The sequence below is a fragment of the Prinia subflava genome, chromosome 7 (assembly GCF_021018805.1).
Source record: "Prinia subflava isolate CZ2003 ecotype Zambia chromosome 7, Cam_Psub_1.2, whole genome shotgun sequence".
NCBI lineage: Eukaryota > Metazoa > Chordata > Aves > Passeriformes > Cisticolidae > Prinia > Prinia subflava.
This window is the reverse complement of record NC_086253.1, coordinates 2,215,277-2,241,454: the sequence shown is the minus strand read 5'-3', so window position 1 is coordinate 2,241,454 and position 26,178 is coordinate 2,215,277. Positions and strand designations below refer to the sequence as shown.

The window sequence follows — 26,178 nt, the reverse complement described above, 5'->3', positions numbered from 1 at the left end:
CACCATTTACTGGGCAAGCAACTGGTAAGAAACACTTCTTTGTACTGATAAATTCATATTTTACATTCCTCTTCTTCCCTCATTTCTGTTCTTTTGAAAGTCCACAATTCTCTGGACATTTTTAGTTCTGACCTGTGATGTGCCAAGCACTGAACTAAAGGGCAGCTCGTTTCACAGTACTCCAAATAAGAAAACTGACCATAGTACAAGCAAAATTAAATAAAGTGAAATATAAAAAGACAGCAGAAGTTAAGATTCAACCAGAAATATAATATAACGTCTGGGAGTGGGGGGAAACTGGAAATCAGCTACACAACAGAAACAATGAAATGACCAACAAATATTGATTAGGCGAAAAGAGGAAAACTTTCATTGCATTCTGTACATCAAAATTAAATGAAAAATTCACGTGTTGGAGCCACGAGACAGAATGATGAAGGTCTCAAGCCATAGGAAGAAGAAAGCAAAGAAAACACCTCGAATAAAGCAACACGTGAACAAAACCAGTAACTGAGCAGCTTCCAAAGGAACAGAAGTGACCATACCTCAAATGAGAAAAAAGCAGCACTGAAGCAGAGAACAAGAACGTGGTCAGGACGTGGTGGGTAACACTGACTGCACAAAACACTTGTGATATTTGGAGAGGACCAGGCCTATTTGTATATCTATGCAAAATATATACACAACTCCATATGTATATATGTACACATAGGCACTACTGTACATATGTATATGCAACCTCCACACAACTGCCCTCTGGGTGCAAGCAAAAAAATGCTGCAGTCGTGCAAAAACCTGCAATTCTGTGTTTGGTTACCCAGGAGAAACGGGAGGAAAGATCCAAATTAATTCCCAAACAGCTCAAACCCAGACGGGGTTTCGTCCACAGGGCCAGCTTCTGAATGTTCCCAGCTCGTTTGCAGGAATTAAAAATTCATCCAAAGCCGTGGATTGTAGCAGTACACACTGCAACTGTTTCCAAACCCATTAATCTGAGAAAACAGTCACAATCTCTCCTGACATCAGTGGTTCAGCACAAAGCCATCCCACCCAGAACACCAATTTGGGAATACTGGGTGCACAGGGAATTGGATTCAAAGGCCAGGCCAGGGCTGTTGTTCTATAAAACAAGGGTCAATTGCTGCTCTTAGTGTCGGGGAAGAGAAGGAGGTGGTGCATTAAAAAATCCCCCCCCACCCTCAAACAAGGGGACACGGGACAACTCTGGATGCTCCAAGCGTGCAGCCAGGCTGGTCTTTGGGGTTTGTGTGCTTGGGGATGTGGAAAGTAGCATTTCCCATAAAGCTTGTTCTCCTCACAGCTCCAGAGAGCAGCGTCCTCCCAAGTCCAGGCTGCCCTGGTGTGGCACAGGCCCCGTGGAGCTGCGACAGGAGCGCGCTGCCAACGTCAGAGCACGGAGAAAGGTGGTGAAAGAAAATGCAGGAGAAGGTCCCACGCCTCTTCCAGCCCCGAAGGAGTGGCCTCTGCTGCCGTCAGTACTCTGCATCCATGGCATCCAGGTACTTGGCCTCGATGATCTTGGGGAGCAGGTTGTACCTAAGGCACAGCAGGGACAGGGTCAGCCCTGGTTTGTACAGAGGTTTTCTCTCTGTCCCGAAGCCCCTGGGTGAGCCTGGCTGTGACATTCAGCCAGCTCAGGGGGACACAACGTGGGGGACAGCAACACCAACCAACGCTGCAAGCAAACAGAATTTACAGCAACAGCAGTGCCAGGCTCCTCTGGAAGAGCCTCCTCCTCTCAGCTGGAAAGGAAAGGAACATTCTCCTCTCACAGGAGGAAAATCACTTTCCTAGAGCTCTGTCACCACCAAGTCCTCAGCGTGACAAAAATACAAAGGTGAATTTTTGTATTTTTGACTCCAGACAAGACCACCTCGACCTGATTTCTGCCCTCTCCACGTGGAGACAGGGATTCCCTTACTTTTAAAGTTTTTTTATAAATTTTATTTTTATAATATTACATCCTCACAAATTAATACATTTTGGTGAGAAAGGCACTGTGAAGTTGCTCTTGTAAGTCCCAAGGCACATTTATGTGGCATTTTCCCTTGTTTAACTCTTCAGCTGTTAAAATAACTCATAAAGCACCAAAAAAATCAGTTTAAGATTTCAACATCTGTGCAAGAGATCCCAAACATCTCTTATTAATGAGAAATAACCAGGATCTCCTTAAATAGACCCATCACAGAAAAAAATGCTTGAGAGCCATGGGAGCCCAGACAACTTGGAGAGAAGATTCTTCTGTGGGCAACCAAAAGCTCATCATCCCAAAGTTCTGAATCTCAGCCAGGAACTGGGAATACCCAAAGAGATCAGGTTTTCTTCCAGCAGGCTGTTTTCTGCTGCAATAATGGATTTCAGTGGCTTCTCAGTCCCTGAAACACACCAGTGATCCCTCAGTAATGACAACACAAATCATGTTTCTACAGCTGTTGGATGGATGGAAATGTGGCTTTGGGACGTGGCTGGATGGGACACCAAGCCATGCCTCCCTCATTTGTGTTTGATTCTTGAATTTGCCCTCTGGCTACTGTCCCATCTCCTCTTTCTCCCTTCACTTCTTAAAAAAAAAAAAAAAAAAGGGGAGAAAAGAGATTAAATTTCTTCAACTGCCTCATCTATTTAGAGTGCCAAATCTTTGGGAAAACGTCATTAACTTCAGAGCTCATGGATCACGGTGCTGCCTTCTTGGCTGGAGGCCACAGAAACTACATGAAGGCAACAAGAAATCAGAGGAAGGGAAGCCAAGGGCAAATTTCCATGCTGTGCCAGGCAGCAGCATCTTCCCCTTGGCAGCAGGGCTGATTATCCAGCTGCCGGGAAAAAAGTGCCTGGAAAGAGAAATGAGTTAGCAACACAGAGGGCATAAAGTGACAGCATCTTATTTACTGAAAAGAAGATATATTTGCATATTAGTATCTAGCTCTTAGTACAACATCAGGTTTTTTGACTGCAATCTCTCCACGCTAATTGAGTTTTTCATACCATGTCCAATACCTGAATTTGGCAGAGTGTGGCCCACGTTTTCTGCTCTGCACTGAGCTGGCCCTGTGTGCAGAGCTGCAATTCCCACAAGAGCCACTCATTGCTCACAGTTGCAATATTTACCAGCCACTCATCCAGGCACCCCGAGTGCCACCAGTGTGAAGGGCAGGTGAGGCATCACTGCCAGAGGAACAATAATTTCAGTGTTTCCCAAACCTGTTTGTCTTTTAAAATCCAGTCCAAATGGCTCTGCCATGATCCTGTTGAAAGCCACAGTAGCTCTGACATTTGCTTTTGCTGCAGAAAGGACTGGAGCCATCTTTGTCAGCCAAGGAAAACACCACAGCAGGTGGTGCAGATCAGCAAGTTGGCAGCCCTGAACTTTGGGATCACAGGGAAGATCTCTGGGACTGCAAGCTCAAAGTCAAGCAGATACCACTGGTACCATGCTGGCCTAAAAATAATCAAGTGGATTGGAAACTTGAGCTGTTCCTTCCAAGATCTTATTATGGCCTTTCATTATATCAAAGGACTGAGAGCATGAATGATTTAACTGGAGAATGATGGGCAGTGGCTGCTAATGAACCCCAAGGAAGAAATTAGTTCAATTTCTTAATGATTCTCTTTCAAGACTACAAGATATTGTGGGATCCTCCCAGCTTTAAACATGTATTTTAAGTCTAAATGTAGCCAGTTTCACCCAACTGATCATTGACAGGGGCATCCAGCAGGTCTGTGAGGTCACCACAGCACTGGGTAAGGGAGAAGGATTCCTCTTAGGAAAAGTTTCCAGCTCTGCTGTCAGCACTGGCCTGAGGAAATCAAACTGCGAAGTTGTAAGGAACATTATCAAATACCACCTAGAGGTTTGGACTATGGCTTCTCAGGAAGATGAGGCATCTCATCAGGCAGTAAAAAGGGGGAGTTTTTGCTTCCTGGGAAGCTGGAAGAAGAGCACTTGCCAGCCCAGAACCCTTTACACAACTCCCAGCAGCAGTGAAATCCTGATTCCTCCTCAGGCTTGAGCAGCAGCTGGTAAAAACAACCCCTCATCATTACCCACTTCCAGAGCTGCTTAGTCTGGAAAATGCAGAAAACCCTCCTGAACTCAGACATCCTGCAATAGCTGGGATTGGAAGGGACCTCTGGAGATCACCCAATCCAACCCCCCTGGAGCAGGTGACACAGGAATGTGTCCAGGGGGGTTTGGAATGTCTCCAGAGAGGGAGACTCCATGGCCTCCCTGGGCAGCTGCACCCTCAATATAAATAAATTCTTCCTCATGTTGAGGTGGAACTTTTAGTGGTGGTGTTTTAGTTTATGGCCATTAGTCCTTGTCCTGTCGCTGGGCACCTCTTGAAAGAGTCTGGCACCATCCTGGAGATATTTGTATGGATTGGTGAGATCCCCTCTCACTCTTCTCTTCTTCAGACTGAACAAGCCCTGCTCCCAGCTTCCCCTCTCCTCAGACTTCCAGTAATCCAAGCCTGAAGACACAAGGCTCTGCAGACAGGGAAAACCAGACAGCCAAGCCTCCTACCTGATGGGGATCATCCCTATCATGATGAGGGGGAAGATCATCTTCATGTAAGGCAGGGGTGACATTCCAAAGCCACAGAGGATGAGGAGCTGCAGGACCTGCAGGCCTGTGAAGTAGTGGATCTTCCTCTGGGGAACTCTGCGGATGTAATGGGTCGGAGGATAAGCGGTCTGGGAAGAGAAGAGCCACACGTTAGACATGCCTGGACACGTGTGAGAACACACCGGGACTTGAGACAGCAGAATGGGCCTTTGGGACAGCAGGGTTTGAGGGAAGTCATCAATCTGTACAAGCACTGCATCACCGTCAGGCTCCTGAAGAGGTTCAGCAGCTGAACGTGGGATTTGTAGGGTTAATCCCAGTGCCTGAAACCACAGCGCTGGCAGCAGGATCCAGAGGATGACAGGGCACTGGGAGCCTGGGGAGGACAGGACACCCTCAGGGCCAGGACTGCCTCTGGGAACATCTGGAGTGCACTGTGACACCTTGGGAAGGGCAGCAATGAGATTCCCTGAGGAGGGTTGGGATTGTCAGGGCTCCACAGCCAGAGGAGCCTGCGGGGTGTGCAGGGGAAGGAGAGCAGATGCATCCAAGTGTTGTTCCTGTCCAGGCTTCCTCCACCTGACACCCAGCTCCTCATTATTTCAGAGCCTTCCAAGGCTCCAGGCTTGCCCCTGGTGCTCCCATCTCCCGGCTGAATCCCATTAGGGGAGGACCAGGAGATGAGGGAAGCGCAGGAAGAGGCTGTGCTCAGACTGCAGGCATCTTCTCAGCTCCTGTAAGCCACCCAGTTTTGAGAAATGAGGGGGAAAAAAATGACATTAATAGGCTAAATATGGTGGTTTCTTTTGACAGCTCCTTGCTCATGTCTGAGCAGAGGCTTTGACTCACTGTCTATACATCAATGAAGAGGATGAGCGACTGTCTGCTGGCAGCAGCACAGCCTCAGTGGCTTTCAGATTGTGCCACAACCCATTAAAAGGTTTCCACAAAAGGGAGTTTTCCATATTTGAGAATACTTTTTAATTTTCCACGCCAAAGCCTGGAAAATTCCACACATAATTCCTACTGAAACCAGAACTATCAAGTCACATACATCAGTAGCTGCTCAACCCTCATTCAAAAATTGACATGACAAATGTAATCTTTACCTGAATTTCAGAGTTTTAACCTCTGGGATGTAATATTGGAGATCAAGACAGATTAGCAGAGATGTAGAGCCAAATGTTGGGCTTATTAAGCCCTTGACCCTTGTTATATAAGAGAAGGTGAGCTGGAGATTGCTCCAGGTACCACCCACACTGCCAAACAACACCTTTTTAGCACTTGTAACAGAGACAGATTTAAAAAACATCCTACAGGTTTGTTTCCAGCCCACATCACAGAGGTTTCAATAACACAAATAATTTCATTTCGAGTTTAAAATCCCATCTTGCGGTATTTCACCCAAAATGAAACCGTAAAACAGCGCAAAAAAAAAAAAATTACCTGCCTGAAGCTTGGCCGGAGAAATCAAAGATCATAATTTCCTGATGCTGTGCTTTTTTTGTATTTTACATTATTACTTTTTTAAATTCATGTACTCTGCAGATGACACGACAGCGCGGGGAGGGTTTAAAACTCCCCCAAAAAAACCCCAAAAAAACCCCAAAAAATCCCACACTGAGAGAGCAACAGCTTGAGCAGCTGTTGCAAACCCAGCTCCAGGTACCTGCTCCTTGAGCAGCAGAGCCACCCTTTCAAAGAGCTGGTTGCCATCGATGGAGGTGAGGGCGATGTAGAGGAAGAGGCCGAAGAGGACGGGCTTGGGGATCCACTGCAGAGGGAAGGGCAGCAGCAGCAGCGACAGCCCCACCAGGACATGGGCCAACAGGCTCGTCAGCCGCGTCTCCTTCACGCTCACGATCCTGGAAGCAGGAAAAGAAGGGTCAGGAGCTGGGATAACACACCCCAAGAGCCGTAAGTGTTTATCCCAGCGGCTGCTCCGAGGAGGAGCAGGACACGTGCCACCAGGGAAAGGGAAACTCATCCCCACCACTCTGAAATCAGCACTTGAGGCCCCGTGCTGACACTGAGGAGGCAGAGCCTGGCTGGAGCCAGGCCAGGCACTTAATCCACAGCTCAAACAGAGCAGCTGGAAAAGTGCCAAATTCCCCTTCTGTAAAGCTCTACAGATCCTATCCTGAACTAAATTGCCCTCAAAACTGATTCTGTTTAGCACAATGCAGAAGAAAAAAAACAAACCAGGCAAGAATCCTCTTTCTTGACAGTAATCCTTCCCTTGCTTTACCCTGGACTGGCTTCTGTCCCAAAGAAAACTCACTGGCTTCTCCAGGAAATAAGGAACGTCTTGGGAAAAAAAAACAAACAAAAAGAACAAACAGAAAGTCAGCATCCTCCTGATGGCGAGTCAGCGTTTTTGATGGATACGAGGATCTCCCTGTTTACATGGAAGGGAATGCTTAGAGCACCACACAGGGATTCAGCCCTGCTGTGGGCAATTGCCTATTACCATGCAAAACATGTCATTAATTAATGCAAATTTTCCAGAGCTGACAGGCCACAAATTGAGCTTTTTTGAGGGGAAGACTGACAGGAAAGCAGGCAGCAGCTTTAGCAACCTACTTGAGAGGGGAGCCTGCTGTGTTTTCTTTGCACTTCAGCTAAACCTGTGAGCATCTCCTCCCAGTCTGAAAAAATCACCAGAAACAATGGGAGGAAAGAAAACCCACATCTGTCAAGACTACTTACAAAGAGAGAAAAAGAGGATTCCTAACTTTCTTTTTTTTTTTTTTTAGAAGATAAATCCAACAATTCAGTGGCTAAACCAGTGAATAAATCCCCCTATTATGAGGGATAATTTTTGTCTATAGGCTGTTTTGGTGTCATTTAGTGACCTCATTCCCTGGATGAGACCCCTCAAATTGTGAATTAACCCTGTACACAAATTTCTCTGAGGATTGACACCAAATATCTATCAAAAAACAGTTCCCTCCTTTGCACATGCACTGCTGGGACTTCATAATCCCTTCTGGACTAAAGAAGATTGGATTATTGCAATAATAAGTTGGGGAGTTTTGCTTAGAAGGAAGGTCAGGTTGAACTTGGAATCTGTTTATACCTTCAAGGATCAAAATGAAGCTGAGGGGATGAAGGAGCTTTCCACACCTGTATTTGGAGAGGGAGGGGAAGGGTGACAGCCCAAAGCTTGCTCTGAGGATTTGGACTACAAGGCAGAATTAACACCAGCAGTCATGAGACCTAAGCAACTCCAGGTACCACAAACAGTACACAAAGTCCTTAGAACAGCACTGAACTCTTCAGGTCGTACAAATCATCCAGGATTACCAGGACAGGATGCACAGAGGTGTTAACCTTCAAGTAACCTTCCAACAGGTTTAAACCACAGCTTTTCTCCTTCCAAACAGAATCTTTTGGATCCTCTTGCAAGTCTCCTACGTCCAAGGCATCCCTGCCAGTGCCTAGAGAAGCTGAGGGAGAGCTTCGCTCGTGGCAGCTCTGGTAGAACTGGGACATCCCCTAAACAGACAGAGTTTGGCATCTTCCCCACTGCCTCCAGGCCTGGATCTCCACAGAAGTCCTGGAGATGAACAGAGCCAAGCAGCTTAAAGTGCAACTGGAAGGGCTGTGCCAGAGTAATTCCAGAGTCTGGGCACTCCAGAGCTGCCAGAACCACGATGAGCCTCCGTGGGGGCTCAGAGAAGCAGGAGTTTAAAAGGATGCACTGATTTAACCTCACCCAGGTACAGCAAGAGTTCCTCCAGCACTGGGTCAGCCCCAGAGGAAGAATTTCTGCTGTTTCAGACAGAGATCTCCCCTCCTGCTGGGGAGGCTCCTGCCCTGCAAGCACACACAAGTCTGCAAGGGAAGTCATGCAAATGGAAGAGCTCAGGAACAAAACGAGCCACAAAACCACATTTCAGTCAGCTGCAAGGCTTCGAGTGCAAGCTCAGAGTGGCAGCCCTTTGGTAAGAGATCCCTGAAGTTCATGGAATTTTCTACCACCTCTTAGGGATGCAGCAATCACAGCACTGTGTTTGATCACAGACAAGATGTACTGCAATTGCTGCCAGCTCCTGCTAATGCCACTTAGTAGTTTGGAATATTTTATCAGAACATAGCTAAAATTGCTCATAATTGGCCAAACATGTTATTTTTAAGACTGATGTTCCCAAGCTTAGATGGGTCTTCTGCTAATTCTAGCACCTCATTTCCAGAGTAAGAACATCACAGTCACATTAAATCAACACAGGAATCCTTGATTTCCCTGTGTTCTGAATCTGGTTTGGCCCTTGAGGAAACAGCTCCAGAAAGTCTGTGCTGTGATGGAAATAAAGTAATTAATGGAGATTAAAGAGCATAATCCAGGCTCATTTCCCCAAAATCCTCTAAATATGGCTAGCATGGGATTAGCCATTCCTGAACTTCTCCGAGTAAGCAACAAGAGCCTGTTTGCAGATTGCCACAGGAAACTTAAATTGTTTCTCTACAGGGGAGAAAAAAATTTTGCTTTCACTGTGACAGATCTTTATCCTTGTTTATATCATCATCCTGTGGGAGCTTTGATTTGAGTGCAGGGAAGGAGCCTGCCAAGGGAGACAGAGCTGATTTTCTAATTGAGCTTCATTTCTTTTTCAGCAGAGCTGGCTAAGAGGGGAAAAATAATAAAAGAAAAAAAAAAAAAGAAAAAAAGATGACTACATTGCTTGGAGCCTCCTGTTCTAGCCCCAGTGCTTTGCAGAGAACAAAAAGCTTTGGTCTCAAAGGGAGTTCAAAGCACTAGGAAATCCTCATTCCCATTTTCACTCCCAATTTCCAGTTCCCAGCATGGATTTTCCTCCAGCAGAGCAGAGCAGAGCTGTGCCATGGGGGAACACGCTCAGGGAGATCAGGGCAGACCTCAGCCCTTCCAGGATAATCACTGAGCTGTATCTAGGTCAGAGGGGCCAAAAAGGCTTCTCTGGTCCTTTTTTGGGGGGCAGCTAGGTGAAGGAGGAGAGGACAAGTGCAGGAATTAGTCCTTAGTTCAGGCAGGGGACTTGACTTTGTCAAGGCAAAGCCAGAATACAGAATTATGACAGTGGAAAAACAGGAAAAAGAGGCACTCAGATATTAAAAGTGACAACAGGAGACACAGGAGGGAGGTTTGGTACATGGGTTTCAAAGTGTGAGCTCTGCATCTCTCAAAGGAACAGAGAGTGGAGGTATCCCAGAGCACATCACGAGCACAAGGAGCAAGGGCATGGATTAAAACCCTACAGAACTCAAATTTCAACGCTGATTTTTTCTTTAAATAGGGTTTAGCATTTATTCAAGAGAGAAATAGCTGTGGATACAACTGATAGCAACATATCCTAATGGATTACAAACCCTAGGGACTGATCTCCCAGGAAAAGATCTGTAGAAGAGTTACAGCAGAACTCAGCAATTTCCAGATGTGGAAGGTGAAATCTGACCCAAAAAATCAGCTGTGCCTGGCTGGGCTGGGCCATTTGGCACCAAAACAAGCATGAAGGCAAGACTGAGATAAGGAGACCCACTCCAACCCCACAAGTCAATGATCACTTAGCCTCACTTCTGATAAGTGGCAACTCAGAAAATGGAAACCAAGGCAGGATAATTAAAACTAATGGTATGTGAATGGAAATTGCCACTCCTGTGGTAAAAGCACTCAGCTGTAACAGACTGAGATCAAACGGGCCAGATCTGCTCCAGAGCAGAGATTGTTCCATGAGAAAAAGGTTTTTAATTTGTTTTTAATAGGTCTGTGATAAGAATGTGTTGCTCAACTCAGAGCAGCAGAAGAGTTGGTCTTAAATAGAAACCCATGACCCAGCCATGGCTTCACACTTGTTTTTGTTTAAAACCCAGAGAATTTAAGCAACTCCTTCCCAAAATGTGGTGGGAGATGTTATGGGAGCTCTGAAATAATGGTGCATTTTTCCTCCCCTTCGTAATAACCACCAGACAGGTTTCAGGCAGTGAATCAGCTTTGGATTCTTTCTGGGGAAAGCATCTGGAGACACCCAGCCAAACCATCTCCTCAGCTTTCCACAAGGCTGAAACTGGAAACGGCCTTGCCTGACTTTTCCAGAGGAGAATTTGCAATGGAGTGGGTGGGATCCCTGTGGGATGCTGCCACTGGCCAGGGCGTGAATTTGAGTGCTTGAGTGAAGGGGATGAAGCCAAATCAAGGCTCACTGGGTGCATCTTTCCATCGCTTTCATATCTGGAATACCACTGCCAACGCCCCAACCACGCAACCCGCTGCTCCCAAAGGGCTGGGAAGCCACAAACGAATCCAAAGGGATCTACTTACGTCTCATAGATGTGTCCACTCTCCACCCTCTCCTCCACGTAGGCCAGGGCCCGGACGTGCATGGGGGAGTGCGGGAAGGCCGCGTGGATCCAGGGCAGGCCGAACACCGACAGCCCCGTGTTGATGAGCGCCACGAGCAGCAGGTCCCAGTGATAGGCTGTGCCCTTCACCAGCCTGGAACGAGGCGTTGGGGACACTGGTTACACCTGGTGCAAACCCTACAGGCTGCCTTTGTCCAACACTCAAGTGCTCTCACACACACACACACAGATTTCACACCTCTGGATTTACCGTGTGCACGGTACAGCACTACATGTGAATTCCAAAGGCAGTGAAACGTGATGGTTTGCTCCCAAAGCTGTTGTCATCTGAAAGAACAGCTCTGAGCAGAAAGGCAGCCTGGTAAGTCACAGCCTATGAAAATTTCATCAGCATTTTTCTCAAACATTTATTGCAGAGTCTACATAAAATCCATGTGTGTGTCTGCTCACGGAGTCCACACAGGGAGTGGATAAAATCCTGAGCGTTTGCTGTCAAAGTACTGACACTGAAGTTTCTTGTTTGTAACCCAGATCTCTCTCCTTCCCCACGAGCAGAACACGTGCTCAGTATGCTGCAGTAATCCCCTAATTATGTAATTGCTACTGCATGATAAGAAAATGGGACAGGAATTCATTAAACTTCAGCTCCTCCTTGGTAGTCACCGAATCATGGAATGGATCACAGAATGGTTTGGGCTGGAAGGAACCTTAAAGATCATCCAGTTCCAACCCCCTGCCATGGGACCTTCCACATCCCAGGTTGCTCCAAACCCCATCCTTGGACACTTCTAGGAATGGGACAGCCACCGCTTCTCTGGGCAACACATTCCAAAAGGCTGGTGGCAAATCAAGGAGACGTGCTCCTAAGTTCATCAAATATTGCAGAGCATTTAATTTTTAGGGGATGGGAGACAGCCTTCACTGAGGAATCTGAGCACACCCAGGACTGTGCAGAAAGCAGCACCAAGACTGAACTCACATTTTCTTTAACCTTGCCATTTTTTGCAAGGTCTGTCCCTTTCTTGAACATTCCCATCTTGTACCAATTGCTGAGATATTATGAGTAAAGTTTAGAAAAAAGGCCAGGGAAGGATTCAGCTCTCAGACTTTAAACCCTCACTGCAAGATCTAAGGCTGTATCTCTGCCACTGGAGCACTTGACATCCTCACACACCGTGAGGGATCAGCTGAATTCTCTCTGGGCACCACCAGCTGGAAAGGGAGCATCATTTACATGTGTCAGTCCCAAAAAAGCTCCACTGAACACCTCAGCACAGACTTGGAGCAATCCAAGATTCCCGGACATGAGGCACATGGAGCTGGTAGAGTTGACCCAGCACACGAAGATCAAAGCCATTGTTTGGGCAGCAGAAATCTTGGGTGGGGCTCAGTTTTGGGACAAAAGCCTGGTCCCACTGGGAGTGTCCCCTTCCAGTGCCTGAGGAGGCCGTGGGGTGAGTGGGTCAGGCAGGTGTCTGCCCTGCAGTGCCTCTGGAAGGTGCTGGCAGGAAGGGTGGGACTGCAAACGCGTTTCCTGCGCTGGCTCACACTTTGGAAACGCAGCCCCTGCTCACGTGCTGCTTTCTCTGAGCAAAGGCACCCTCAGCACCCTCAGGGTCATTGTTTGCTGTCCTCCCCACTCTTTTCTGAAGGCTTTAAGGACATCAACCTGTTGGAACGAACCCAGAGGAGGCCACCAAGATTATCAGAGGGATGGAGCAGCTCTGCTGTGAGGAAAGGCTGAGAGAATTGGGATGGTTCAGCCTGGAGAGGAAAAGGCTTTGGGGTGACCTAACTGCAGCCTTCCAGGACCTGAAGGGAGCTACAAGAATGATGGGGAGAGACTTTACAAGGGCCTGGGGTGACAGGACAAGGGGAATGGACTCAAATGGGCAAAGACTAGATCTAGATGGGATATTAGAAAATAAACCTCCCCTGTGAGGGTGGGGAGGCCCTGGCACAGGATGCCCAGAGAAGCTGTGGCTGCCTCTGGATCCCTGGAAGTGTCCAAGGCCAGGTTTGATGGGGCTTGGAGCAACCTGGGATAGTGCAAGGTGTGGATGGCACCACAAACAGATGGTGTCTAGACCTAGTTTTTACATCTCTAAAAATCCCTGCCCTGTTTTTGCATCTTTAAAAATCCCTGCCCCAACACCCGATCAGCATCAGCTCAGCCCCGTACCCAGGCACTCTGAGAAACTCCAAAGTACATTTTACATTCCTTAAAGACACTCTAGTGGAAAATACCAAAAGTTTAGACGGAATTAATATTAGCCAAGAGATGACCCACTTACATACAGATTTATGCAACACTTTAAGGGATATAATAGAGATAAGAGCTGGTCAAAGGAAACTAAATTAGTGTAGCTGAATTTGAGCTTGACTCCTCTCTCCTAATACTGTGTCACTCCAGCTACAACATGGAGAATGCTAATGGATATTATGCAAGGAGAGAACCCTCCCACGCATCACATTAGCAAAAAATCCTCAGAGACATGGTAGTTTCCCTGGAAAAAAGTCATCCACGTTCATTCTTGACATCACATTTGATTGCAGTTGGCACAAAAACATCAGAGGGAATATTTTAATAGTGCAACATCTCAAGGTTGCACATAAGTGAGACTTATCAGACATTGGACATATTGTTTTATTGCACTTCCACCTTTTTTCAGTTGGAATTTACCAGCTCCAAACACTCCTGATGCTCAGAGGCAGCATGTTTTGCTACAACATTTATGTAGGTCATTGACTTCTCATTTTCAACAAATTCTCTGTACTGCAAGAGCAGTGCAAGTGTCCACATGTGTCAGACACTCCCTAAATATCTTGAGGTGCATCCAAAGACCTCAAACCATACAAAATATCCACTTCACATTCACTACGCCACCTCTTGGCTCCCAAAACTCTTCCTGAAAAATGCCTTGGGAGTTTTAGGGGACCGACAATGGTGTGGAGCAGAGAGTGAAGAAGAAACAGGCTGAGGTGATGAGCTGGCTGAGGATCTGTGGTTTTGGCTCACTGCCACAACGCTGAGCTTTGGGGATGGTGAGGAGTTAAGCAGCAGAGTTACCTCCCCCCATGACAACAAGGAAGTGTTCAAAACACACCCTGAATACATTTTCTGATGCTCAGGCAAGCTTTGGGCAAGCAGTGGTGGTGACAGAGCCGGGGACAGAGGGAGAAGCAGCCCCGAGGGCGTTACCTGTTCTCCGGGGCGCTGGTGAGGGAGGCGACGATGTTCTGCTCGATGAAGAAGAGCATGGAGAGGAGAAATCCCAGCCCCATGGCGCTCATCACCGACCCGATGGACAGGGACTGCACGGGGGCCAGCACAAACAGGCTGTCAGAGGCGTTGTAGTTGAATTTGGACACTGCAAAGAGCAGGGGAAGGATGTTAGGAGGCACCTTCTTGTCCAGACATCAACGCTTTACCCACACCGTGAATACTGGGAAGCAAGCAGGGAAGCAGGCGTGATGCTCTGGCATGTGGGAGCCTGGAGGCCATGGAAGATGGGTCCATCTGGCTGGTTTGGTTTATTTTTTTCCTCCATCCACTTAGGATTTGGCTGCCATCCTGATGGGGCAGACCACTGCTAGTCCTAGTGAGGCATTACAGATATTGGAGCAAAACAAAAGAGGGAAACTTGTTTTCCACAGATGCAAGGTGTTTTCAGATGAGGAAGCCTTATTTCTAACCAGCACCATCATGCTCAGCTCATCAACCCACAGAGGCATTTGAAAACTTCCTCATCTCCGACAAGCTGTGCAAAGCATTTTAGTATAAAATCTGAATCCAAACTCTGCTGCCACTGGAAGCAATCCATGGCTAGGGATAAATCACACATGGCCATGCAGCATTTTGCAATCCAACTGGATGGAATGGCCATCACAATTTAAAAAAAAAGCCATTTCTTTTTTGTTTCCATACATTTCCTCACATCACCCGCTCACGTCACTGAAGGACAATGCAATTCCTGTCCCCATTATCACTTCCTGATATGGAAAAGTTGATCTATCTGGCCAATGAATGGTGTCTCATTTTTAGATTTCCTTGTGTAACTTCGAGCTGCCCAGATGCTCTGCACCATTTCACTTAAATTAGGAAAACAAACTGGAGACTGAAAGGATAAACTGGGATGACCAACTCCATGTTGATATGACTGGCAACAACCCTTCCTGCCTGCTGATTACTGTGTCCTTTGTTCTTTGCCAGAAATTGTTCATCTCCCTTACTGTGACACACACCTCATTGAAATGACACATCTGGGTAATTGTTCTTGCCCCAGCCTCATTTCATCAGAGCTTTGAATGACATAAATCTAATGGTGAGGAAATCTGAGCTTTGGTGGGAGGTGCACACTGGATCTGTGAACTTATATGAAAGAACTTTACTTTTTAGCAAAACTTTTCTAGGATTTCACTTCTGTCTTTTATAAACCCCAGTATTCCAGAGAACAAACCCAGAACTTACTTTCAATTTCCCTGAAGATATAGGAACCCACAACAGAGAAGGTCAGGACTGAAATGGGTAAGGCACAGTCGGACAGAATTTCGCGTACCCTCGCGTGCAAATATGGGCTGCAAAAGGGACAAAAAATTCCCATCAACACCTGTCAGGACAATCACTCAATCCAGACAACGTTTAATGCTTTAGAAGCAAAAATTCAGTCCCATCTTGCAACTCTGAAGAGATGCTTGGAGTGACGAATTAGCCTGTCACTCAATCCTAGTTCTTCTGGAACCTACAGCCTTTGAAGGCTGATGAATGCAGAAGTAGAACACAAAGAAACAAGAAAATAAGATGCAAGCTAAAAAAAAACAACAGGCCTTCAAGCACCAATTTGTGTCTCATTTGTACTTTAATTGCTTCCTGCATTTCAAATGAAGAGTTTTAAGAGCAATAGGAGCAAACCCCAAATTAGAGCCGGTGTTTGACTCCCAAGAGCACACTGAAGGGACATTCCCAGTAGACCTTCCTGCACCATCAGGAATTTTTGCCCAGTAAAATGGTTCAATGCCTGTTTGGAGGGAGATACAAAGATCCCAACATGAACTGGGAACTCAAAGCTTTTTTAGAAAGTCATTTGTGAGGCCAAACCGAAGACGGAAGGGCATCGTCCACCGAATGAACGTTTTGCTTGCTGGGACTATTTTCCAGGTGGCCCTGCCAAGTTCACCTCTGCCTTTGGCTTCCTCCTGATTTTCCTGGGTTGCAGAATTAAGATCTGAGCTGTTAATGACTCCCTCAGAGAGAACACGAAATGATCAGCACTGAACAACCCACCTTTTCTTGAACTGGTAGAGCGTGTGGCCGAGCCAAAGGGTTCCCAACATCAACATGAGGCTGAGGATGGCGGTCTCGTGCCCGTCGTGCCCGCTGTGACTGCAGGTCTGGTTTTCACTCACTGAGGAGTTCATCAGGAGGGTGGTGTTGATGCCGAGGCCTGGGATGGCATCAGCCTGTGATTTTCCACCTCCTGTGTTCCCGTGGTGGTAGTATTTCTTAAAAACTGCACGAACAACCAACAGCCAAGCGTTAGGACAGGAGTGTGACAATCAAAGCACGTAAAATGAAGCGGGTTTCTTGCTAGATCATGAAGTATTAACGTTATGCTTCACCAGCTCTGCCTCTCAAGCCTGCAGAAAGAAATCAGAGCTGTTGCTCTTAGCAAGCCAGCGCTTCACAAATTGATTTTTTCCACTTATTTTAACAGGTAAGAGTTAAATTAATCTATAAAGCAATACTGTAAGGACTTCCAGTGCTAATTAGGTGGTTTTGTTCCCAACACTGGAAGCACTGCTCTTAGATATACATATAAATATTTCTATCTAGACACCTGCTTTCAGCAGCCTGGCAAACAAATTCCATCAGGATTCTCTGGAAACGCTAAGAGCAGCCAGGCTGCACAGATCCTTAAGTGGATTACAGAGTGTACAGTAATTACTTTTCTTCCCAGGCTAGTCCAGATTTTAGAGATAAGTGTGGATGATATGCAAAAACTGGCAGAACATTTAAATTTAAAATGCAAATTAGAGTTACAGGGCACCTGAAGTAAACCTGCACCAGCAAAATACTCAGTAAAGCTCCTGGAACTGTCCATTAATTTTTTAGATCAGCTCAAAGGCATTTATATAAGGAATGAACAGCTGTAAAGACCCTCTTGCTCTTGGGCATTTACTGTGTTCCCATTTCTATGTCACTGACTGGCTCCAATAAATATGGTTTTGGAATCATTTAACCTCTTTGGGGAAGAACGGCCTGAAGGATGAAGTAAAACCAGAAGATGGGAATTGGGCTTTGCAGCCTCAGTGTTCCCACAGTATCTGCTCAAATGGCAACATGCAGCATCCACACTTCCCTGTACCCACGGGAAATACAGGAGGCATGGAAATCACTATGCAAGAGCTTTGCAGTGCCACTTACCTTCTTCATTTTAGTCAAAATACCCTTTAAAACTCTGCATAGAGAACTTCAGGGCGGGACCATCCTCTCTAGGCAAAACACAACCACCTGAAGCCTAGGCTAAAATGCACCTCCTAACATTTCCCTCACCATCAAATAATAATCCAGGTTCTCAAAGCCTCCAACATTTCAGCTTTTCCATCTGCAGTGGCCACAGGGAAAGCAGGGCAGACTAATTCTGAATATTTGACTAAAACTAATTCTGAATATTTGAAAAGAAACTTTGAATGTTCTCGTGCAGCACAACCGATATTTGCAACCCCTCGGGTCTGGCTGAAGCCCAGGTTGTGTTACTGCTGGTTTGGAGCTCACCCTGGAGTAAAATGCCCCAAGTTCAGCCAAGAAGCCATTTGAAATGCAGTAATGATCTTTCTTGTACCATCCTCAGAAGGATTTAAAGGTGGTTTAAAAGGAGTCTGGGCATTCCACAAGTGGAGGTCAGCGTGGCACGCAGGCCACAAGAGACCAAGACTGTCGCATTCAGAACATCTGTACATAAAATTAAACATCACAGAAGGTTCACAGTTTAAAATTTAACCTCTCAAACTGCACCAAGAGCAGCCAGGAGTGAGGAGAGACCTTAAAGCTCCAGAAAGGTTCCCCCAGTGAGGAGCAATCCCATCCCGACCCCGGTCAGGGCTGCGCGTTCCCCATCGCGTGCTACGGAAGAGGCTCTGCTCTCCTTTATTTCCTCCCTCTGTGCTCCAGCTGCCCCAGGCCTGGCAGGACACCCACACCTGCTCTGCAAAGAGGTGACACTGGGGCTCAGGGCACTGCCACGACCCACAGCCTGGCACAGAACGGGTCGTTAGAAGATTTGCACTTTCCGGCTCTGAACGCCAAAGGACGCTTTTGTGCTGACAAAAAGGATTCTGGCAGCATTTCCTGGGAATTCACAGCTGGCCAGGGAGAAAAGTCTGCTCACCCTAAGTGCTACTGAGTCCCAGAGACACATCTGAGCATCAGAGAAACCAGCAGCACAAACAACCCAGGAACTACAGAAAATGTATTTGCATTCCTCTGGATTAAGATTTGGACTGGAATGAGAAACAAGTGACTTTGTTTTGGGTCTTGCAGATTTTCTCAAGCTCCCACAGATGGCTATATTGCAATACTGTATTTAGGGCTGGGACACATTGCAATAACATATTTGGGGCTGATCTTTGGTGCCCTGTGCTCAGCTTGATTACACCGCTCCATGTTCCACCTCTGAGGCTGCAATTCAATTTATATGCACCAACCCAGGCAGGACTGCTCCAATCCCTCCTGCACAGAGGTGAAAACCTTGCTTAACTCTTGTATTTTAACTAAAGCAAGGAGATCACACCAAGACAGAGAGTGGAGACCTTCATCCCATAGCACCTTGCTGGGAAGGATTTGATTCCTGAACATTTCTAGTTTGTTTTCACACCAGAGCTCAGCGAACCTCGTTGCCAACATCCTGAGAGAGCAGCGGAGCCGGGGGTGCCCTGGCTGGAGCCCTTCTCCAGCCTCCAACAACACGAGCTGGCTTTGTTTTCCTCTGCCTGCTCACCACCATTTCCTGCCCAGTGCAGATGTCAAGATCAAACAAACACAGCCTCGGTGGCCGGGCCAGGCAGCGAAAACAAAGTGTCACCAGGACCGCGTGAACGCTCGTGGCTTTGGTTCCTCTGCAGGGCAGGGCCACCCTGCTCCTTTCCTGCATGTGTACCTTGCAAAAAATCGTGGTTATGAACAGGCTGGGAAAACATCTGGGCAGAGGTGGCACTGTCCCCTGGCACTTAGGAAGCCCAGAGTTGGTGCCAGCTGGATAAGGCACTGCAGGTTTAAACAGAACGGGGAAAATACCAGCTTTCACTTCCTACTGAACTGCTCAACCAAAACTCTGAGTGGGAGGAGGAGGTGGCAGCAGCAAAGCATCACCTCCTCGAAAACAGGAGGGGAAGAACAGAGCCATGAGTTGCTCTTGTGTCATGTTTTTAACTATGGGCTCTAAGAGGGTTGAGGGTGAAGTCTGTGCCTGCCAGCCCGGTGCCCTCCTGTGTCTGGAAACAGCTTTGGTCCCACCTGTGGGTGCCCTGAACACTCTCAGGTGCACCTGAAGCCAACATGAGCTGGCAAAGGAGTGTTGGTGTGACTTTATTACCATCATTCCTACAAATTCGCCCCTTCACAAGTACAAAGAGAATTCAGCTGGTTCTCTAATCACGCATAAAAACACAGAATGTGTTGGGCTGGAAGGGACCTCTAAGATCATCTTGTTCCACCCCCTGCCATGGCACCTTCCACTATCCCACCTTGCTCTAAGCCCTGTCCAACTATTGGAGACAGGTGAAAGAAATTCTAAAAGAAAAGTCTTATAAAGTATAGATTAGGCCCTGCTATTTTAGTTAAGTGCAGATAACTTCCAAGTTCTCATACAAAACAATCTTGGGTATGAAGAGTTTGTTAGCACAACAATCTATTCTCAGGGAGAAAAATAAGTGCACCTACATAAACATTAGATCTGTTCCGTGAGAACCCACAAAGGAAAAATGTAAACAACCTGAACCTTAACATGTACACAAATCACCTTCTGACCAATAAATAAAGCAGTAAGAAAACTACCAAACAACAGGTGTTGCACATGAGGTCTGTGAAAACTGTATAAATTAGTTATGTAAATAAAGAATTAGCTTTCCTGCATGAAGAAAATGAGTCTTGGCTAACGTATTTCAACATCCAGCCTGGCCTTGGACACTTCCAGGGATCAGGATCAGCCACAGCTGCTCTGGGCACCTGTGCCAGGGCCTCACCACCCCCACAGGGAAGAATTTCTCCCTAATATCCAATCTAAACCTGGTTTCTGTCAGTAAGGTCACTGCTCCTTGTCTTACAGGATCCTCTCCTGTTCCCACCGCAGCACTGAGGATTTCCTTGCATATTCCTGAAAGTCTGGCAGACAAGACCAGTGGATGCTTCCTGCACTTTTAACCTGCACCCCACACCTTTACTATGGGAGATCAGCTCTGGGCTACAGAAACTTTGTTTATATTTGCTAATTTTTACAGAGCAGCTGGATGTTCTGCTGAGAGAACTGTTCTGTTTGGACACTGCCCCATGCTTCCAAGACAGGGCACTGAGAGCACACACTCAGCAAAGCTCCCAGACTCAACAACTATCCCAGAGAAACTTCTCCCTCACCAAGCTCTAAGCAGGAGATTTAAAAGATGCAGGTGTTGTGCAGAGAAAAAAAAAAACCTCTGATTGCACAATCAAAGCACACAAGGCAAATTAAGGATTCCCAGTGAAGCGAGAAAGTATCTCACTTCAAATTGCTCTGCAGTGTCAAATCTCTTGGAAAGCATTCTCTTGCAAGCCTGAGTGCCTTAAAAACAAGGAGTGTGCTTGAGTGTATCTTAAAGGATTTCAAAGTATAGCCCAAACTTTGGGATGCTGGACCACAGGTCTTAAAAATCAAGGAATTGTCCAACTCCTCACTGGGATGAACAGAAATGCTGCCACTCAAAGGTGTTTCTGCTGACGTGATTCTCCTGCTCAAACACCTCCTGCCAATCCCCATGGGGAGGGAGAGAGGTGTCAGAAGAATCTGTGAAACCCCAAGGCTCCCCATGGAGACTTAGAATTTAACCCAGAAACGGGAAAACCAAGTGGCTGGAAAGGGAAGAGGAGCTTTAGGAACTGCAGTCCTTGTACTGCCACTAAAGAAGGGCCTCAGAGCTCAGGGAAAAACAGGAAATCTCAACCCATCTTTTAACTCCTCTCCACAGAGTCTGAATAATGTGTCAAGGAACAAGGACTCCATAGATGCCATTTAAATTGGACTCTCTTTTTTTGCCAGGACCATTCAAAACCAAACTGGAATCAGGAGAAGAATCACATCAATAACATCATGGTTTCTCCATTTGGTGAAACTTTAGAAACCAATTCTGTCTCGACCAACTGAAATTAGAGCTGTTAAAAATTCTGCACACCCAGGTCAACTGATGACAATGGGCTGCTTCCATCTCACACACACTGATTTTCTTTTATTCCCTGAAGACTCTCAATGAACACAGAACAAGTAAACATCACACATTTTTGCAGCCTTGTGCTTGCCTTTGACAAGGCAGCAAAGCAGAGATCTGCTCTGAAAACGCTCTTGCAAGACTTACCTTTATAAATGCCTTTGATGGCATCAAGCACAAATGTGATGGATATAAAAAGTGCAATTATTTCTTCTGTTGACCTGTGGAAAAAGCCCAGGAATTAATAGAGCTGCATTCAACTCTGTTCAAAGAAAAATCAGCATATTCATCCATTTACATGAAAATATACCAATTTGAGTTGGGCTCCAACTTAGAAACAAAACCCAGTAAATCAGAGAACTTCTTTCAAGCTGGAACAATAAGCCAAAATGATACTTTCCTCATCTCATAAAACACATTTTGCAGCAAGTTCATAATTAAGGAGCTTGTGGAAGGTGTAATTTTTCCATTTGAACAATAATCTGATCAAAATATGACTTCTTGAAAACAGCTACCTTTTAAAGAGCTTCATCAGGAGGCTTAAATTAAAGAGGGAGTAGATCATAAGGAAAAAGCTGTTCCAGAGTCCAATCCAGGCATAGAAAGCGCCGAAATGCAAGTTGTAGTCATCACAGATTCCTCGGATGACTGCAAAAGTGAAGCATTCATGTGTCACAATCAACTCCTGCCACTGCCACCCAGTGATTCCCATCTGCTCCAGGCCAAAAAAAAAACCAATTTCAAGACTTCACCCCAAAGCATTTCTTACAGATACCATTAAATCCAAATTCCTGCACTTCCAGAGGGACGCTGGATCAACACAAACTGTTCTCCCCTTCCATCATGAGAAATGGGAGAGAAACTTGGAAAAATATTCCCCCCCAACACTGCTCAAAGCACTTTTCCTAGGGACTGAGGCCACAAAAGCAGCTGGAATTTGTTCTCACTGACATTTTGGGATGCTATTGAGCAAGGGGTCTCACGGCTGCTCTTTCCAGCTGGCCATAGCCCATCCTCTGATTATCCCCACAGATACTGAGCTTGTTCCTTTGGTTGATCTCTGCTTCATTGAGATCAGCTTGCAGTACCTGGAAAGCTGCTGATCATACTTTAAAACATCAATTAAAAAAAAATCCACAAACCCCAAAAAACTTTGTCTCAAGCTGGTTAAACACAGCCACATGAGGAAACCATTACTGAAACAGATTTCCTCACTGAAGCTGAAGAAATGCTCATTTTCGTGAACTTTTTTCTCTGCAAAATGATTTCTTTAGAAAAACAATTTGAACTAAACCAGGAGTTGGTCTCGATGATCCCTGTGGGTCCCTTCCCACTTAGGATATTCTGATGGTGATGGAAAAGGGAGGAATTTGATTCAGGTTTTGCAGAATCCCAGAACATCCTGAGCTGGAAGAGACCCCCCCAGGATCACTGATCCAATGGTCTCACACAGGACACCCCAACAATCCCACGATGTGCCTGAGAGCCTTGTGCAAGCATTCCTTGGCTTTGTGCCCTGTAACCTGCCAGGGGAGCTGTTCCCGTGCCCCTGGCAGGAGAACTTTCCCCGACAGCAGCCTTTAAATACCGATTTACCAAACACACACAACCCAAGCTGTACAAAGCTCTCCCCAAAGCTCCAATGCCCTGGTGCAGCCCTGCAGCAGACTCACCGCTGATGTAGATGGCCAGGGGAGCTGTGGTCAGCAGCACCACCAGGGGCTGCCCCGAGAAGAGGGAGTAGAGCAGGCCTCCGATGCACTGCCCGAAGATTGTCTTCCGCACATCTGGAATTGGAGGGGATGGGAACAAAAACAGGGATTTGGGTCAATCCCTCCCTCATCCAGGAGCACTCATAGGGCAGAGAAACCAAGCACTGACGAGCAGAAGAAATGTTTGAAGAGTGCAGAGGTAGCACATTCATAAATCAGAAAGTGACCTTTTATTTGTACCCATAATTTAGGCTTCCAGATGTTCAGATAATTGGTGGGCTCTGGGATTTTTTCTGTGTATTTTTATATTTTATATATACATTTTAAATATACTTATTTTATTTTAACACCTATAAGACATAACCAGTGCTTGTTTGAACTGTGACTGCAGCACAAACTGCTTCTTCAACTGGGATAAAGGATGATGTTTCTGTCCCAGGGATTTCAATCCTGACAATCAAATCCAGGTCAAAAGCACAGGAGCTTGTATGAAGAAAAATGGGCAAATAATTACATTAAGTCAGCATAATTCAAAAATATAATAGCATATATTTTTATCAGTCCAAGTCAGGTGATAATACTCAAAGCAGTGTTCAATTTTTCTGGTTTTCTACAAAAGTCATGAACTTAATTAGGAAAAAACATCCTTCAGTCATGGTTTTGGATTTGTTTTTGTGATATAAATAAAAACTATCAGAACTTTCTGTGACCAGAATGACATTTTGAATACATGGAATCAAATGCGCAAAACTGACAAATTTAAGAAGCACAAAACTGATGAACTCACCAATAGCTCCTCGGGTATTTTCATCATTGAGGGATCCAAAGGCAATGGAGGGAAGGAGGCAGGCAAAGTACAGAAACGTCATGGTTGTGATGTACTTCCCTATAGCTTTGTTGTTCCCAATAATACCTGGGACAAACCACAACAAAAATCATGTTGCTAAAGCACTGAAAACCTTCTCACATCAGCCACAGGCACCATTAGCTCATCTGGAGAAGCAGAAATTCAGTCCACACTTTAACACGTGTAACCGAATTGTTAATATTTGATCCTGCACAACCCACATTCTTCTGTTCAGCTGGGACCAGAAGTAGCACCAAAACTGCCACCAGACCTTTTTGGCTTCATCAAAACAGGAAATACAAGAAGCTTTTTGCTCAGTTTTGCCAGTCCCCAAAGCTCAGAAGAGGATCAAGGCAGAAACTGGAAGTTTAGAGTTCATAAACCCCCAACCCCTGCCTTTCTAACACCAACTTTTCAGGCATTCTGGACTGTGTCCCTAATGAGCTTCATGAAAATCTCTTGTCTTCCCTACTCTTGGGCAGGAAAACACGAAGCACTTCGTTTTTCCCTGGACAGAAGTCTAAGGCTGTAGATTTGAATCAATAATATGCTCCCCTGAGCAAAAAAAATGGCAGCAGGACACAAAATCAGCCTCAGGAATGGCTACATTGAGTTTTGCTTTAAGGCCCTGCTGAAAGAACAGCCTCTCTCTTTCCCGTCCACTCACCCCTCTCATCTCCATCGGAAAAAACACACCAGGCCAAAACACAACGCAGCCAGAAAGAGAATTAAAGTGTCAGAATATCAATTTAAGAGCCTCTGAAGTAGCTTCCCTTCCCCTTCCTGTTTTCAGGCTGATGTTGGTATGAGCTCACTGGGGATGCACAGGAGAAAGGATGAGATGACAGCAGCTGATACTGCTCCAGGAGAACACAAGTTTTTCCACATAACAGAGAGGATGCACTGGAGAAAATCTCCAGCCTGCCTGTGCCACCATCCTTGATGGTGCTCTTCCTCTGAGGCAGATGGAAAAGCTGGAGCTGCTCAATTCCGCTTTCTGGAAGGCTCCAGAGCAGAGAATTCCCACACAGGAATCTGCCCTGAGCTCCCCAATGCTCACTTAAGCTTTTGCAGCATCAGCCCCTTGCTGAAAGAGATAAAATCCAATGAGTTGGATCAGATAAAGGAGAGCTTGGCCTTAGAGGTTATTGGTGCCACACTGAAAATCTATCACCGGGATGAAAAGAACAAAAATCTCTCAATGGCTTTGGGATCTTATCTAACATCTGCTTTCTGCACCATTTGCAGGGCAGAGATAAGGATGGGAGGAGGATGTAAAATGCCCAAAATCAAAGGTGATGTGTAAGGAACAGCAGCCACGTGAACAAAGGGCACCTTGTGAGGTGCCTGCTTGCAGGCAGGAGAGGAACAGACACAAACAGCACTTGTGATGCTCAGCATCCTCAAACTCCAGGCTAAATCCTGACAAGAGACACCTCAAGCATGCAAAGATGAGCTTGACCTTTCGGGAGTCATCGGACCAGCTGTTCCCAGGCAAATTCCTTCCCATTTATTGGGAAGACCCAGAAACCACAGGTCACATTCCTGACCACTCCTGGCAACCCAAAGGGCCTGGAATTTAATTCTCAGAGATGAAGATTTCCCGTGATCCTGATCCAACAGCTGCAGGCTCCTACCTCACACTCCAAACTGCTCGAGACCTTTGGAGAAAAGGAAGGATTTGGCAGGACAAACAGGACTGAGGGGGTGGTTCCACGAGTAGACACGGTCACACCCTGCTTCAGAGGGTTCTCTGTCACTCCAAAATATTGCTTTTTGGACAAGGGAGTCTTTCCAGTATGAAAGGTCAGGGGCAACAATGCCTGGAAGCTTTGGAATCACTTCTGAAAGGACAACCAGGTCCAGAGAAGCAAATAATGTCTTTTTTTAAAAAGGTTCAGGTAGTTAAGCCATAATATGAGAGAGCAGAAGGAAGAAACCTTGAAGAGCATCACAAAAGCTCATTTTCAGTTTCAATCCTGGCAAAGGAGCCCTTGCTGGTCATGGAGGTCCTTATGTAGAAGGATATGGCCTCAAGCTGTGCCAACTGAGGTTCAGCTGGACTTCAGGAGGAATTTCCTCCTGGAAAGGGTTGTTAAACACTGGAATGGGCTGTCCAGGGAGGCAGTGAGTGCCATCCCTGGAGCAGTCCAAGGAAGGACTGGAGGTGGCACTCAGTGCTCTGGGCTGGTGACAAGGTGGGGTTTGAGCACAGCTAGGATTCAGTGTTGCAGGTTTTC

The 26,178-nt window shown here is 46.2% G+C and overlaps 1 protein-coding gene across 4 annotated transcripts in view; it reads right to left on the bottom strand.

The window, feature by feature from the left end:
- Positions 1–712: 712 nt before the first annotated feature.
- SLC4A11 (solute carrier family 4 member 11) overlaps positions 713–26,178 on the bottom strand; it is a 91,161-nt gene continuing 65,695 nt past the window's right edge. For all 4 annotated transcript variants that reach the window (XM_063401355.1, XM_063401353.1, XM_063401354.1 and 1 more), the window contains 11 exons: positions 23,879–24,004; positions 23,053–23,166; positions 21,895–22,027; positions 21,527–21,600; positions 16,212–16,437; positions 15,399–15,505; positions 14,130–14,298; positions 10,887–11,060; positions 6,258–6,453; positions 4,547–4,716; positions 713–1,557 (listed from right to left, as the gene is read on the bottom strand). In XM_063401355.1, the coding sequence (XP_063257425.1) occupies positions 1,494–1,557; positions 4,547–4,716; positions 6,258–6,453; positions 10,887–11,060; positions 14,130–14,298; positions 15,399–15,505; positions 16,212–16,437; positions 21,527–21,600; positions 21,895–22,027; positions 23,053–23,166; positions 23,879–24,004 (1,553 nt within the window). In that variant the 3' untranslated portion in view covers positions 713–1,493. The remainder of the gene's footprint in view (positions 1,558–4,546; positions 4,717–6,257; positions 6,454–10,886; positions 11,061–14,129; positions 14,299–15,398; positions 15,506–16,211; positions 16,438–21,526; positions 21,601–21,894; positions 22,028–23,052; positions 23,167–23,878; positions 24,005–26,178) is intronic.